Consider the following 16,004-nt stretch of genomic DNA (forward strand, 5'->3'; position numbering starts at 1 on the left):
TCTCACTGAAATGGAGTTTCACAAGATTCACTTTAGTTAGTATTTCTTTTTAAAATTACCCAGATTGGATCTTGAATACATGTAGATCTTCAAAGATATATGTCAAACTGGTTAACTCAAGTATATATTCTAAGTTGATTTGACACCTTTTTGGGGACTCTGAAATGATGAGCAATCCCATGTATTTTTAATCTCTTGTTGGAAGCTGCCCAGAGTGCCTGGGGAAACCCAGCCAGATGGGTGAGGTATAAGTAATAAATTATTATTAATATTATAAATTATATATTTCCTTTTCAGCTATTTTTATGTTATGTTCTTTAATATTTATTTTACTTGAAAAATGTTTGGCTGTGTTTTGTTTTTGTGTTGCTGTTTCTCTGTGATCAATGAATGCAGCATTTTAAAAAGTTTTACAATTAAGCAGCAAAATAACTGAGGGATATTTTAAAATGTGGTACATTTCAGTTCCAAAAATTAACATTTCAAGTCTGAAATGGCATTATTTGAATTTGTTTTTTGCTTGTATTTAGTTATCAGATTAAAACAATTATAACGTGATGCATTATCACTATCTTGATGGATTTTCCCCATGGGTTTAATGTGCTCTAAATAAAAGAACCATGTAACAACACCCACAATTGCTTCATAATCTCTGTCTATCTTTTATGATGATTCATTTTCTGTTCATTTGCCCACTAAGTGCTTAACTGCAATACAGCACTAAAATAATGATCCACATCCTTGTTCTATTTCTTCATATTCTTCCACCCCACCCCCAGACTTATCATCTTGCAAAAGTGCTCTTTCCCCTTCCTTTGATAGTTTTGTTTATACTAAGGCCTGTACCTCAAGGAGTTTATTTATTACCTGCCTCTAGAAACACCTTGATACTGCGTAGGACTGGTTGAGCAGGAATGGTTGGCATTATTATAATTAAAATAGGTCAAATTGTTACATTTCTGAGTTGTCCTTCGTTCTACAGTGTATTTGCTGAGCTATAGATCACAGCTATAGAAGCACTCGGGGCAAAAGTTCCAAATGTATACATAACATAGGTGAAACTACAGGATGCTAAACAGGTCAAGGATCCACAAGGCACTGTAGCAGAAACTTCAAGAGATTTCTAGAATGTGGGTGAAGTTTTACCACAACACAATGCATCTTTGAATGAGGGTGCTGATTCAGCCTTGCAGAAATTCCTAACCTCATTTTCTTCATGGCAGACAATTCCTAAGTGACCGGCCCAAGGCTAAATAACAATACAGAGGCAAGAGCTGTGATCACAGCCTGTAACTGCCCGGCACTTGGCCACGTGTAGGAACTTGAACTTGTGCCAACTCCTGCATCATTATAAAGTAGCTGATTAATAAAATCTCACGCAGCCTGCCACGAGGCATCGATGCCTCCAGAAGGGCACCATCTTTCCTTCTGCAGGAAGGGGAGGGGAAAGGGGCGGGACTATGGAAGGAAATTTGAAAGGCAGGCTTATTGGAATGAGGATAAGAGGAACTACCTGCCTTATTAAAGGACCTTCCATTGGTGATGCTCACTTCTCACTCCAGCTTCCTTACATTTCATTTCTGGGTGAAGGGTTTAGTGGCGCAAAGATGAACGAAGCACGGCCACGTTACATCATCAACCGTCCAGCTTATTCTAGCAACTACTTTGATGAAGAGTTTGAGAGAAAAAATAGAAGTTATCCACTTGGGGAGAAAATAAAGAATCTTTTCAGGTATGTTGAAAGCCATACATTAGTGTTGTAACCACTTTGATGTGTTTTTTGTTTGTTTGTTTTTTAACAACTATATAAATTTTATGAAAGAAAAATAAATAAAATAAAATAAAGTCCACATGCTGTCTAGATTTGTGATGTTGGGCAGTCTAATTGAAACTTTGAATGAGAGATTGCTAATTCCATTATTGAGAGAGTTTTGCACAAACCAGGAGCAAAGAGGCAATCTTAATCCAGGCACTCCCACAAAACTGAAGTGAGGTTTTAAATCAGAAGTTGGATGTTCACCCATCAGAAATGCTGTGTGTTGTGGGGCTGGACCAAATTATCTTTGAGGTACTTTCCATCTTTATGATTCACTTTTGTGATTTTCCAACAAATTCTCCTAAAGAATTTGCAACCCAAGCAGTGATGCAGAGTTGGTTAAGGCAGTGCCAAATATCCGAACCTTATCAGGCATCAAAGTGAAGTGGAGAATAATAAATACCTCATTCTCAGTTTTTCTCTTTTTCAGTGTTAAAAGTTTGTTGCTAATGGTTTAATAGCAGACAAATATGTTTCCACCGCCACAGCCAAGAGAGATTAGAGTAAGCAAACTGTACAAATTGTAGAAGGCCAAACAACATTTCTGACACTAGCCATCAGAAAAACACAATTATGTAGATAAGGGAACTTGTACTGATTCATTGCCACCATTGCTGGCTTGCTGGCTTTACTCCCTCTTGAATATATTTTTTCCAGGAAGGAGAGAGCAATAATATTGATACCCATTCTCTAAGAAACCCACCCAACCCCAATGCATATTAGGAGTATTTGAAAAGAATAAAACAATTGTGAAGAAGACATTTGTGCCAGCTAGTTTTGTCATCTTTTGTGGCGCTTCAGTTGTTATTGGACTCAGTTTTCGTTAACCTCTGCCAGCACGACCAAAAGTGCAGCAACATCTGAAAGGCCATGGTTTCTCCATCCTGTCACTCATTTATTTTTTTAATTACATTTTTGGTCCTTTATTGCTTTAAAGCAAATTTAAGTTCACTATATACAGTGATGCACCGGGGCTCTAGGTGGGAAATCACCATGTTTCTAAAAGAGGTCAAAATAACAGTGAAGACTTGGTTTATGCAACAGTGTTTCCTAGATACCGTATTATTCCTTCTTGGTATTACATGGATTATTTCTTGTTCAGCTAAAGAAACAAGGTGTGGTACATAAAATTAAATGAATGACAGGCCCTGCCCTGAGGCTTACAGTCTAACAGACTAGACACACATCAGAAAGGGAGGAGTCAAGGGGAAAACAGAGGTCTGAGGTCAGTTAAAAAATGTCAGAGGGAGAAGTGAGCTTTGATCAGTCCCTCAGAGTGAGCCGGTGTGCCCTTAACAGAGGTGAGTGTGTGTGTGTTTGCTAGGAGGTTGTAGGTAGCGGGGAGAGATGAAACAATTTCTGGGGTCTTATGCTGCTCAGCGATTCTCATATCACACATCCTCCCCCCTTTCTCACAGAGACATTAATGGTGATGCACCCACACATAGAAGCAGTTCACACAGTCATTTGGTCCTGCGGGTATGGTTAGAAAAAAACAGGCATGATGCACCTCTCTCGGGTCATTCCTTAATGAAATGGTTGAACCTCCTTTGTCATATGATGGGACACATTCATCATCATCATCATCATCATCATCATAATACTTTATTTATACCCCGCCCATCCAAACAGTTCCCAGATAATGTTACCCATATCAGTCAGTGCTTTGCTTGAAACTCAGACCCCATGCTTAGGGATGGAGTTGTGCTTTTTTTAATGAGTTCACATTTAAAGATAAGCCCACCAAACTGCCACTTTCCAAATCAATATGCAAACTGAAACACACTGCTCCTTTGAAATTCACCCTTTTCTGAATTTTGTATTGCAGTGGTTCAGCCAAAAAATTATAGAAATGCATAGAAATGTGCATATTAGTGAATATAACATACAAAGATGCATTATATATGGGGAAATGGCTCTGAAGAAATGTGTACATAAGGCAAAATTGCAGCCAAAAATGTGTTTTATTAGGAGAAATTTGAACTGAAATGCTAATGAATTTTCATGAGAATTTTTGATCTATTTTTTTAAAAAGTTGCAAATTTCTGGGGAAATGTGGAGAACTGGATTTAAGACTGTGAAAATGAATAACTGAAAGAATCAAAACTGACAGGTCCATTCACCCCTACCCATTCTAATTAAGGGACTTGCTTAGATACAGACAAAAGAGCACAGAGACCACTCAGCATTAGTCGAGTAAGGTGTGTGAACAAATACATATAAAAGCACAAGCCATGCACAGGAAATAAGCAACTTGCGACCAGGTGTTGGATCCAGAACATTAGTTTTCTCCACAGTATGTGTTTGTACTGAACTGCAGGACTTTGGGTGGATGGCCATTTGATGTATATATTCTCTAGATGTCGACTGGGTGAAGGCATTGCCAAGCAAGCATTAATTAAGTAAACTGGATGCATTACTTTGGATTACACAATGATGTTGACTTTAGATTTGGGTGGCACCCAGCGTGACTGAATGGTCTCTTAAGTAGACAGAGCTGTGGAATCATGCCAAAGGAATAGCTGCTCTCTGAGTGACTTCACAGATGCTCAGAAGAGTGCCACCTAGGGGAGAAAAAATAAGTACAGACATAGCTAATTTAGATACCTAATTCAAAGCAATCTGGTTCAGTTGCAAATGCAGCACATTCATCTTATATGGGACACATTAATGCTTGATGAAGAGTAGCAATATCATAACCGTTGCCACTTATTACAAAAGTATAGGTCTTTTTTCTTTCGGTCAGGGCATAAGCTCAAGCACAACAAAAGTGGAGCTGATGTTAAAGTCAGTCACTTTAACATGAAAATTGCAAATTAAACTGGGCTTGAGGCTTTTCACATTGAACTGAGCAGTCTGCTACAAGGTGTCAGTGCATCTGAGAGCGGATTCTTGCCTCTTCTTTGCCTTAGCTGGTGTGCTGTCAATGTTTTTCAGCTTGGACTGCCTTTTGCCTGTGTTTTTCTGCATTTGGCGTAGTGGTTATGTGAGCAGTGACTCCAAGCCTTCTTCGATAGATATTGCAAGCCATTATAGGCAAGGGTAAACAGAGCACGTGGTCAGCCTGATCTTAGGGTGCAATAACAATGCCCTAGACATTTCCACTGGACTGATATCAACTGTGGCATCAAGTTCAGAGGGAATGTAAGCAACTTTAACCCACAAAATGCTTTGCATCACAGCAAATTTCTGAGTGGTTAACTGTCTCTGACTTTACCACTCACTCCTTTATAAATAAAACAATGCTCACAAGACAGCTCACAGAGGACACAAGAGTGGTGAAGAAGTAGGCTGGCTTCCCTGCTGCCACAAAATGGTAGGCATGTTGATAAACGCTTACATGTGTTGGGTCGATTTCACCTTGAGACTTGTGTCACCAGCTCTCTGGCATCTTCATTGCATCCTCTATCTTCTCATTTCCTCCCCTCCATGTGTCAGAGAACAATTAAAAGTGGATCTAGAGGACAAAGGCTGTGCCATGTCCTGCATGCGATTAGGACCAAAGGGGCTAAGGGTGGAGGTGGAAAGAGAGGGCAGTGTATAAAAGGATGGAGGAGCCACCACTGAAGCCTGAAGCCCTTCCAGCTACCACTGCTGGGCTTGGCTGCACCCCCTGGCTCCTCCCAGCCCCCATGTGTCACAGCACGCATCAATGCCCCCCACCAATATTTTATTTAAGTTGGCGCCTCTGCCTGAGTCTCTCTGGGCAGCTGCAGCCAATCAAGAATAGGCAGCACCAAGCTAGATGCGCCAATGACCTGATGCAATACAAAGCAGCTCTGGGAGGAAGTTCCACTGAAGCAGTAGGACTATCTTTGAAGTAAACATTCATAGGTTCTAAGTCAGTGCTTAACTGTGCAGTTGTATCCTGTTGATTTCTCATGTCCCATTGCTGAAGCAGGTCACATACTTTGTTCTGCTAACTACCGTATTTTTCATGTATAAGACGACCCCTACATCTGGGAGCCCAAAATCAATAAATCAGTATTTTTAAGTTGTTCAGCTTTTGGGGGAAATCGCCCAAAAAAGCTGTTGAGCTTTTTCTGAGCAATTCTCCTCTTGATCCCCGAGCCAAACTCCTTCCTCACCTTGGCACCGCCTCACCTCTCTAGCCGGCAGAGCTGCCAGCTCACCCAAGACCATCTGGGGGGGGGGGGGAGCATTGTCTTGTTCACAAAAAAATACGGTAATCCACTGAGCAGGCTGTATCAGGGCTGCTTGAACTAATAATGTGATGGCTTATTACCCTCATTGTGTTTAGCCACCCAGTAACAACCCACATTGATTTTGCTGAAATTTCGTTCGGTTTGACAAAGGATCTTGATTTTGACGTGTCATTAGCCTGAGCAAACACCCACCACAGAATTCAGCTGGGCGTCTTGTTCTCCAGAGTTTGAGGGAGGCTAGGATAATGGGGAGCTGACCCTTTACTGCATTAAACACAATGAAAGGCTAATTATGAATAATAGGAATGGAACATTTTTTCCATTGTGTACTTCATGCCAGCACTGTGTGGGCATAGAAAACCACGGGACCAAAACAGCAGCTCTTTGCCCAGCCTACATAAAGTGCTGGGTTCAGTAAGTCTTCTTATAATAATTCACAAAATATCTAACAGTGGAAAAGTCTCCTATTAAATTCAGTACCGTCTTTCTCCTTTCTCACTAGATGTTCACCATCCAGATTCAAACTCATCCTGTACAGCCTGTTTCCTATTCTTGTATGGCTTCCAAAATATAAAATCAAAGATTATATTGTGCCCGATGTCCTTGGTGGAATCAGTGCTGGAACTATTCAGGTGCCTCAAGGTGAGAGAACTTTGCCCTTTCCATATCACTATCAAACATGAGTAGTTTTACCAATGGAAAAAAAATGAGGAAATGTGTATATATCTTGGTGTAACACATTAGCTAAACTATGGCAGGTAATAGATTTCAGCTTATGGCCCACTTTAGTTATGATCAGTGAAATGAAGATGTCTATTTACTCTGCTCTGGTTCATACTTTTAAAAATCGGCCCCTCCCTAATGTGTAGGCACCTCACACCACAGCCATAGGGGGAAGTAGCATATGAACCAGGGTGTCAACATTGACACAATACTCTTGAAATCTGTCACAAAGTTCATTTTCTCCAAAATGTGAGAATAAATCATGTAAGCGGGCTCTTCTTGGAATTGGGTATCTGTATGTGTGCTCTATATCAAACATTACTACCCCAATGCATTTATAAGGATGGGACTGCACAATGTGGGGAATTTTTAATTGGAACATGGATCTGCATTGGCATCTTGGTTGTGGAAACCTCAGCAATAATGACAGAACAGTAATGTCACCCTTAGCCTGCTTCCTGAGCACCCCAAACATCTACTATCGTCTTTGTTACCTAACCTTTCTGATGGTGCCATGCTGAAAGGTTGGCATACCTGCTGTAGAATCTGCCATGGTGTGTGGCATCTTGTTTTCATAAGGCAGACTTGAGCATAGTTAGGATGAAAGGTCTGATCTGCTTTTCACTTGTGTTTTTTAGGTATGGCCTTTGCTCTGTTGGCCAACCTACCTCCGATCAATGGGCTCTACTCATCCTTCTTCCCTCTGATAGCCTATTTCTTGCTAGGAGGTGTTCATCAAATGGTCCCAGGTGAGGTCTTCTATTCCACTATAGTGACCGTATTTAGTGCACATATCTCCTCAAGCTTTAGTACATAAACGGGAAGTTTGCACTAATGAAATGAAGAAATTGCTGAAGGGCAGAGGTGGGGAACATCTATCGTCAATAAAATTGTGGCCTGATCTCACTCAAATATTAGTTGACATGTCTCTTATTCTTGGTAATGGGGAGGAACCACTGGTGGAGGAAGGTGGGTGCGGGGGGTGCGCCCTGCTCTGGGTGTCATCCCTGAGCGGGGGTGACATTCAGTGCACTGCCCACCTGCGTCTTGGACTCTCATGCCTACCACGAGCCATCAGGGAAGGGGAGAGCTGCTGCGCTGCTTTGCCGGTCCCTTCCTCTCCCCTTCCTGCTTGCCTGCCTCCTTCCCATCCTCTCCCCTGCCTGCCTGCCTCCTCCAGCCGGGAGTGTGGCAAAGCAGCTCCCCCCTTCCACTGATGGCTGGCGCTAGGCACGGGAGTCATGGGCGGGCAGTGAGCCGTTGCCCCGTGCTCCCAGCTAGAGGAGGCAGGCAGGCAGGCAGGCAGGCAGGGGAGAGGTTGGGAAGGAGGCAGGCGAGCGGGAAGGGGAAGCGGGATCAGTGGGTGCACGTGCGGCTATCCTGAGCCTGGGAGGGCACCCTCTTGAGAACGTGCCCATCCTGTGCAGCGCGGGCATATGCTCTGCCACTTGGAGGGCCAAAGAGTAGGGGGGATGCCATGCAACCTGTTTCATAAACTAGTTGCAAGGCTGGGGAAAAGAGATCCATAATTCATTTTATGCCATTATCAGTCATGCACCATTCAGCCGCCTTACGCTACTGCCAGTTACGTAGATGAAATTAAGCAGAAGGGTAGCCCAGCCTGGCCCATTGGTCTAAATATTTTTGCAGTCTTCAGCCATCTTAAGCACTAACTGTCACTACATACATGAGAGATGCTCTGCATGAGTGTAAGCCAACCTTTGTGTGTGTGTTCCACAGGCACTTTTGCAGTCATCAGTATTATTGTGGGGAATGTCTGCCATGAACTGGCTCCTGATTCCGACTTCGAGTACTTTAACCACACAGCCAATGAGATGATGATTAACAACACAGCCATGGAAGCAGCCAGACTGGAGATCTCTGCCACCTTGGCTTGCCTGACAGCCATAATCCAGGTAAGGATGCCCTGTATTCAGAACTGTGCAGAAGGCAGACGTGTATAGAGTTTGGCATTAACTGCTCATGTATTGAACAGAAGGGAAAGCAAAGGGATGACTATTCTAGCATTTGGAAGCCAATGTAGAAAAAAAAGATGGCTACTTGAGCTGTATGGATGAACATATGCCTTTAAACACCCATGTATCATCTAGAAACTCTAACTGTGCCAGGACATTACCATGCATCCATAGATGTTCATCGACACATGTTTAGGTGTGTGTGGCATCAATACGTCAAGTGTTTCCTACATGAAGCACTGGTATACCATGTTTGCATATCATATGTGGAGCTGCCCTTATACTGATGCCCAAGATGAGGCAGCAATACTCTTTATAGGTAGTAAGCCAACAGCTAAATATTGGTGTGGGCTCAGGAAGATCTGTTCCCTGCCTTATCTGCTGTTACCTCATCTCTCCTGTGGCAGGGATGGGTCACATATATTGGGTCAGTGCCACACTCCTACACTGGAGGAAATTCCTCCTGCAACAGTTATCTTATTCATTTCCACACACAAGAGACTAGGGATGAAAGGAGCTTTCAATTCCGGTTATCTTCAGTTCTTCCCCTTTCTGCAGCAATGTGAGAGTATTATTATTTTCAAATCCTCATAAAAGTTCTTCAGCATTTCAGTGTGAGGTTTTGACTAAGCTATACATTTTTGCAAGCGATTCCTCCTAATGTAACACATTTTAGTTTGTTGTGTTCGCTTGCTATATTCATTTTTCTGCCCGTTTCCTCCTGTTATATGTATTTTTTTAAACAGTGGTTGGCTGGGGAACTGCATTGCAAAACTTATATAAGTGTGAACTTTGAAGGATGGCTATACTTTGGTTCCCATGTTGATTTGGAAAGAGCAAATTATTTAAACTCAGCTTCATTTGCACACTGAACTGAATTTCTTCCCTATCCAAGATTCCTGTGGACTATAGTTTGAACTATGGGATATCCTTCTGAGAAGTTGTGCTCACTATTCCATCTGGCATGCCTGTCTGTCTGTCTATCCATAGATATGCCTAGGATTCGTGCAGTTTGGCTTCGTTGCGATCTACCTCTCAGAATCCTTCATCAGGGGGTTCATGACAGCAGCTGGCCTGCAGATCCTCATCTCTGTGCTCAAGTATATCTTTGGCCTGAAGATTGACTCTTACACAGGACCCCTTGCCATTGTTTATGTAAGTTAGTTACTAGAAGATGATATGATGGTTATTACCCTAAACTGCCTGATTGTGACAAATGATATTAATGATTAATTTCCCTAGTCAACTGACTGGGCCCAGGAAGAGTTGGCTTGATGTTTAATGCAATAATGAATGGCTGAGATGTTTTTCTTTTCTTTGCCTTAAAATGCAAGAACAAATGAAAATAATAAAATAAAATAGATAATTAAACCATATATTTACGAAAGGAAATGTGATCAACTGGAATGAAGAAAGCATGAGGTCAGGAAAGGACAGATATTTCAGGAGAGAATGGCAGGCTTGCAGAGTCTCCCAAATCTTGCACAGAAGGCAGAATTTTGCTTGACATGGTCTGCATGGCAGGAAAAGCTCCACCTGGTAAATTTTCCCTTCTAGATAACTCTTCAAAGGTACAGGAGTACTCTTAGGGTCCTGTAATTCTAGGAAATGTGCACATAAGTGGCAGAGTTACCATTAATTCTTCCACATTTTAATTATAAGGGATTAGAAGAAAGTGTTTGTGGAGTTATGGAGGCTGCAGTGACCTGCTGCGCGCCTCTTGAACCTTTCTCTGAATTCCCAGCTGGATGCCGTTGTTGGAAACAACAAATCAGATTAAATGCATCCTGTCTGGTCAGGCCCTGCTTACTGACCCTATAATTAATCCAGAGCTGGCTACTGCAGGGACTGTGCTGCTTTGAGTGCTAGCAAGTCTCAACAGCAGACTACAAGGCTAAATAATGGCCACTGATGGACCATCTTCATGTCTTGGAAAACAAACACCATGGCATATCTCCCAGTCATGCTGAAAAATGCACATGCTGCCCTTTTCTTGTTTCATCCTTCTTTTCTTTTTTCTAGACCTTTATTGATATTTGCAAAAACTTGCCCAAGACCAATATAGCCTCCCTCGTCTTTGCATTGATCAGCACCGTGCTTCTGATTATCGTGAAGGAACTGAATATGAAATACATGAAGAAGATTCGAGTCCCCATTCCCATGGAGATTGTTATAGTAAGTAGTAGATCCTGAGCTCTTTCTTTCCCCTGCTTTTATCAAAGTGGTTAGAGGGCATTAGAACCTCCATTGTAGTCAGTGCCTGCCCTCCCTTCTCTTCAGATGCAGAGATAAGTTTATAAAAGAGCTGTTGACTATTCAGCTAACAGAGTGGTCAAAAATACACCCAAGGAGGAAATTGATGCAATAATTCACTCCTGGGGGAAGTATTACACTCAAGTTTTCTGATTTGAGATAAGGAAGCTGGCATGTTTCTGGTTGTACTAGAGGTCTTCTGAGTCCTTTCCAAATGTTTGGATTCTCTCCCCCCCCCCCTTTGCACAATAAATGTCCAGTTATTTGTGCACAAGAGTCTACCATATCTGATGAAATGGATGAAATCCTTCCCCAATGAATTTGTTAAGGTTTTGCAAGACTCTTGGCTGTTTTTATTGCCACGAACTAACACAACTACCCCTCTGTAATTTGACTCAGGGAATTCAACCATCTTCATTCAAGATAATGCTTCTGTTGTTTTAATAATAACATGCTTTCCCAACTCTTGGACAATTTCCTGTTCATAAGCCATGCTAAGCTACAGCTTGGTACTATATGGATGAGAGGCCACAAGTCTTCGTGAAGCAGACTTTCTCTTTCCACTTTCTTAGAAGGAGGACTTATGCCAAGTTTAGTTTCACTTTCAACAAAGCTCTTTTTAGCATTACTTATGAACTGGGAGTCGTGGTTTATAACAACAGTTATTTGCTAAGCAAGGCAGCTTCAAACCATTCCTTAGCCTGTGCCCCTTTTGCACACCTGCTGTGACAAACTGGTCCATGAAGAAGTTACCGTATTTTTTGCTCTATAAGACTCACTTTTCCCCTCCTAAAAAGTAAGGAGAAATGTGTGTGCATCTTATGGAACTAATGCAGGCTGTGCAGCTATCCCAGAAGCCAGAACAGCAAGAGGGATTGCTGCTTTCACTGCGTAGCGATCCCTCTTGCTGTTCTGGCTTCTGAGATTCAGAAATTTTTTTTTCTTGTTTTCCTCCTCCAAAAACTAGGTGCATCTTATAGAGCGAAAAATACAGTAGATATTAAAAACGTTAGGGTATTATTCATCTGCAGGCTCACAAACCTGTTGCTGATACTAACTGCATCATTAACCTATATATCCCACCAATTTAAACAACAATGCAAACTTGTGCTCTCAGGTGTTTGGTCAGCCAAGGTCACTAAAGAAAAATGTGCTGATATGGCCAGCTTAACCTTGACTCGTGCTTCAATGAGTCTGGGTGAAAACATCCTCGGACTATACAGCAGGAAATGTCCATGCAGATAATGCAGTTGTATTCCAAAGTACTGAAACGTGATAAGACAGGAAGCTGTAGTAAGATGCTTACATGCCTCAGGTGATCAGGGAGGCAGGAGGCCAATGTACGTGCTGACACCCAGGGAGCATTTGTGTAATTAGAGCTGTGGGAAATGCAAAGATTTGGGCAGACCTTGTCTTTGGTTTCAATTTGCAATCACTCCAAAGTTTGCTATTGCAGCAGTGTGAAATGAAGCTTGCTGTTCTAATATAGGAATGTGTTACATCCACTTTACTCTGGTTTTGAATAGTATTGGTGGAGACAGGATGGCAGAAAAAGCAGAATTTACTCAAGTTTCAAAAACTGAAATGTGCAGGAGAGATGCCGTGAGAACAGGAATCCATGTGAACCATGGCAAAATGCCCGAATAAAACTTTCTCTGACTTATCAGCTTTATTATAGCAGTTAGCTCTAAGACAGACCTGTGACCAGAAAGCACTCTTCTCCCAGACTCTGATAATTCTCTATTATATATTTTGATCTACCCAGTAGCCACCATCTTCTTCTTACAAAAGAGACTTTAAATGGAGTGTCCTGACAATAAATGGAGCACTCCAATGCATCCACAAATTTAAACATAGCTGGTAGATATGATAATGCAGGACTAACTTCTACATTCATTCATTTATTCACTATTTACAGGAAAAATACTCTTAATGGATTTCTCCCCACCTTAATGCAAATCAAAATTTATATAAACTGAATCCAGTTCCCTGCTGAAGGAATATATTGACAAATTTAGCTTGTATGAAACTGAAAAATGTGCTGCTAGCCTAAAGCCTTTTTTATGCTTTGATTTCAGGTCATTGTAGCTACTGCAATTTCTGGAAGCTTTGATATGCCTGATAAATATGACATGCCCATTGTTGGCCATATTAATATGGGGTGAGTCAATGCACAGGATTATTCTCTTTCCAAGAGTTCCTTCTCTTCCAGAACAGGGATATCCTAATGATGCCAATCCATGAATCCCACCCACTGTATTTAATAATGAATATATTCTGGAATAAGGGCTGAGCCAGACATGATTTGGAAGATTCATGAACTAAAAATAAGAAAACTTGGAGAGTTTGCAGCAAAGTGAGCAGTGGAAAGAGGGTTTTTTAAAAAAGAAGAGAAGGCTTTTTTTACTCCCACTCTGCTGCAATCTCTCTCCCCCCCCCCCAACTTTCCCACCAGCTCCCAGAATTAACAACTGGCCATGTTGAAGGTGAGGGCAAGAATAGATAAAATTGTGGGCCCTTCTGAAAACAAGTTGAAACAGAGCTTGCAGTGGCTGGATGTGTTTCAGCATCTCTAAATGGAATGGAAAGTAGGGCAAGCTTAAAGTGGACAGTGTCTGCAAGCCTTGATTTATATGAGTCAGTCCTTTAATGAATTACAAGCACAGTATAATTGCAAAGTGGATAATAACCATTGCGGTATAAAACTGTACCATTCATTCTATGCTGCCGTGACTATTATAAGGTCTGCACATGTCAACATTCCTGTGCTGAAGGAATAAACAAGGGTTTTTTGTGGGGGACAGGACTGCCTTCTAGGCTATTACTATGTTTGTAATGGCTTGAATCCATTATATATTAAGACCAACTCATGCATTACTCTTTTGGGGGATAAGTGGGCAGAACTGAATCTTGCTTCTACATCACACACACACACACACACACACACACACCACCATCTCTCTGGTCCATTGGTTTAATCTCCAGCTACTTGTTTTCTTATCCTGTCTGCTTTATTTTGTTCCTCTGATGTTAGATTTCCATCTGCTACTCTTCCTGAGGTAGGCAAGTGGAAGGACATGATTGGCACAGCTTTCTCACTTGCCATTGTGGGCTATGTGATCAACCTGGCCATGGGCAGAACTCTTGGAACCAAGCATGGCTATGATGTGGACCCTAACCAGGTAACATTTAGTGGCTCTTTACAGAGAAAGGAAAAATAACTCAACCCCAAAGTTGGCCATTTCCAGGGTTGGAGTCTGGTGACTTGTCCTCAGAGAGACAGTGCTAAATTTATAGGAAGAAAAGTAGGGGGCTCTTAATGATATTTCCAATCCCTGCCCCTGACTCCCCTCAGTTTTAGTCAGTTCACTCCCCTTACTCTTCTAACAATAGTATTTAAGAGAGCCTTCACAACAAGTAAAAGGACCTCCTTGTAATTCAAACACTGCTATGGAGAGTTCCCCTCAGACTCCTCTTAGTAACTGCAACACACACCATGGATGGATTAAGTTGCTATCAAAGAGGATCCAATGGAGGCCGAGTTACAACAATCTCCAAGCAGTGAGGCATTGGGTATGCAACTGCTTGCCTTATCAGGCTGGGCAATTTTCTCAACACATCAAAAAAAACTAGGGAGAGAAAATAATAGAATCATAGAGTTGGAAGGAACCGAATGGGTCATCTAGTCCAATCCCAGGCAGAGCAGGAATCACACGAAGAGGAGATAACATCTGCCTCACATGAAGAGTTTGCCTTATGGGAGCAGAGGGGAACTTGTGGCCCACCAGGTATTAATAGACTCATCCCTGACCTACTGGCTGAGGCTGGTGGGTTGGAATCCAATAACATCTGGAGGACCACAGGCAGGGAAGGCCTGTCCTGTTTCACCACCTGAGGCAAAACAGGAAAATGCCACCCCTGCCACAGTTTGCTCACTGGGGTCACAACGGTGACAGATTCTGACATCTTGCTGGAAGTCATTTCTCAAGCGGTGGCACCCCTTGGATTCCACACCTTAGGCAACTGCCTCACTCTGCCTGATGGCCCTGTGGGGAAGATGCAGACCCCTCCCCCCCCCGGACGCCCCTCTGTTTGTAGCCTTCCTAAGTTGGTGCTGCCTTGAGCAGGACTAGCCCACAACATTTTGGCACCTGAGGCAAACGACCTAACCCTAACCCTCCCCACAAGGAAAGAAGGGGTGAGTGAAGATGTGCATCAGGAACAAGGGGAAATGAACGTCTGCATTGGGATCTGCTGCCCCTATGGATCCAGCCGCCCAAGGCAGTCTGCTCACCTTACCTCATGCGTGTACTGGCCCTGGCCACGGGTACCTTGATTCTTCCTTAAGGAGGCAGTTGCCAGCAGTGGTGGCTATTGCAACTGTGGCTTGACGTGATTGGTTTCTAATGTTATTTTTAACAGAACATTTTTTTCTTGTTTTTTGTCAAAGCTACTCTGGGTGCCTATTGACAAATAAGCAAAACAAAACAGGATATTATATTTCACAACAACTGTATGAACCCCAGCAGTAAGCATACTTTGTGCAAATCTCAGTGCCATTGTGTTAAATAGCTCCTGTACATTTCAGGTTGTGCTGGTCTGTTGCTGCTTGATAACTCTACTGAGAACTGGCCCCTGACTCAGAGAAGAATCTGGAGCGCACACACACATGGAGACTATTTGTTGGATATTTAGCAATTAGTTCAAGCAATTAGTTCCTAAGACCTCTCAGCCAGATTAAAGAGGCTTCTCCAAAGAGCAGCTCACAAACTGTGTCTTCTGAAAATGCCTTGTGTGCATCACATGGCTGTGGAGCGTGTTCTCCCTTGCTAGCACTTGCACAACCACAGCTTTTTAAAACAACCTGTCGCCAAGTGTGCTACAGGTTACTCCTGCAGGACCTTTCTGTGCTGCTTGCTGGATGATTCATCAGGGATGAGAGTCTCAGATTAGAGTTGCGGTTAAGGGAAGCCTGCAATAATTTTCCTGCTCTGAGGGTTTGCAAGAGAGTCAGAGAATCCTGGGATGCTTCTGGAGTGAGAAGAAGCAATTTTCATGGGGTGTGAAAGA

General features: G+C 42.4%; 1 protein-coding gene and 1 long non-coding RNA gene across 3 annotated transcripts in view; one reads left to right on the forward strand and one right to left on the reverse strand.

Annotated features, from left to right (window-relative positions):
- Window positions 1–16,004, forward strand: part of SLC26A9 (solute carrier family 26 member 9) — a 57,663-nt gene that overhangs the window by 21,374 nt on the left and 20,285 nt on the right. Inside the window, exons 2-9 of one of the 2 annotated variants that reach the window (XM_081916322.1) lie at window positions 1,591–1,732; window positions 6,485–6,624; window positions 7,344–7,454; window positions 8,446–8,621; window positions 9,672–9,836; window positions 10,704–10,856; window positions 13,013–13,095; window positions 13,969–14,116. In XM_081916322.1, coding sequence (XP_081772448.1) covers window positions 1,608–1,732; window positions 6,485–6,624; window positions 7,344–7,454; window positions 8,446–8,621; window positions 9,672–9,836; window positions 10,704–10,856; window positions 13,013–13,095; window positions 13,969–14,116 — 1,101 coding nt within the window. In that variant the 5' untranslated portion in view covers window positions 1,591–1,607. Of the gene's footprint in view, window positions 1–1,490; window positions 1,733–6,484; window positions 6,625–7,343; window positions 7,455–8,445; window positions 8,622–9,671; window positions 9,837–10,703; window positions 10,857–13,012; window positions 13,096–13,968; window positions 14,117–16,004 lie in introns of those variants that run through there. The other variant, XM_081916321.1, reaches the window with a different exon arrangement.
- On the reverse strand, window positions 10,086–15,356 carry LOC309372700. Its single transcript, XR_014169631.1, has 3 exons — window positions 15,234–15,356; window positions 14,162–14,219; window positions 10,086–10,282 (listed from the first exon to the last, which is right to left on the reverse strand). It is a non-coding gene; the product is annotated as an uncharacterized lncRNA (long non-coding RNA).

The sequence above is a fragment of the Podarcis melisellensis genome, assembly GCF_964234715.1.
Source record: "Podarcis melisellensis genome assembly, chromosome: 6".
Taxonomy (NCBI): domain Eukaryota; kingdom Metazoa; phylum Chordata; class Lepidosauria; order Squamata; family Lacertidae; genus Podarcis; species Podarcis melisellensis.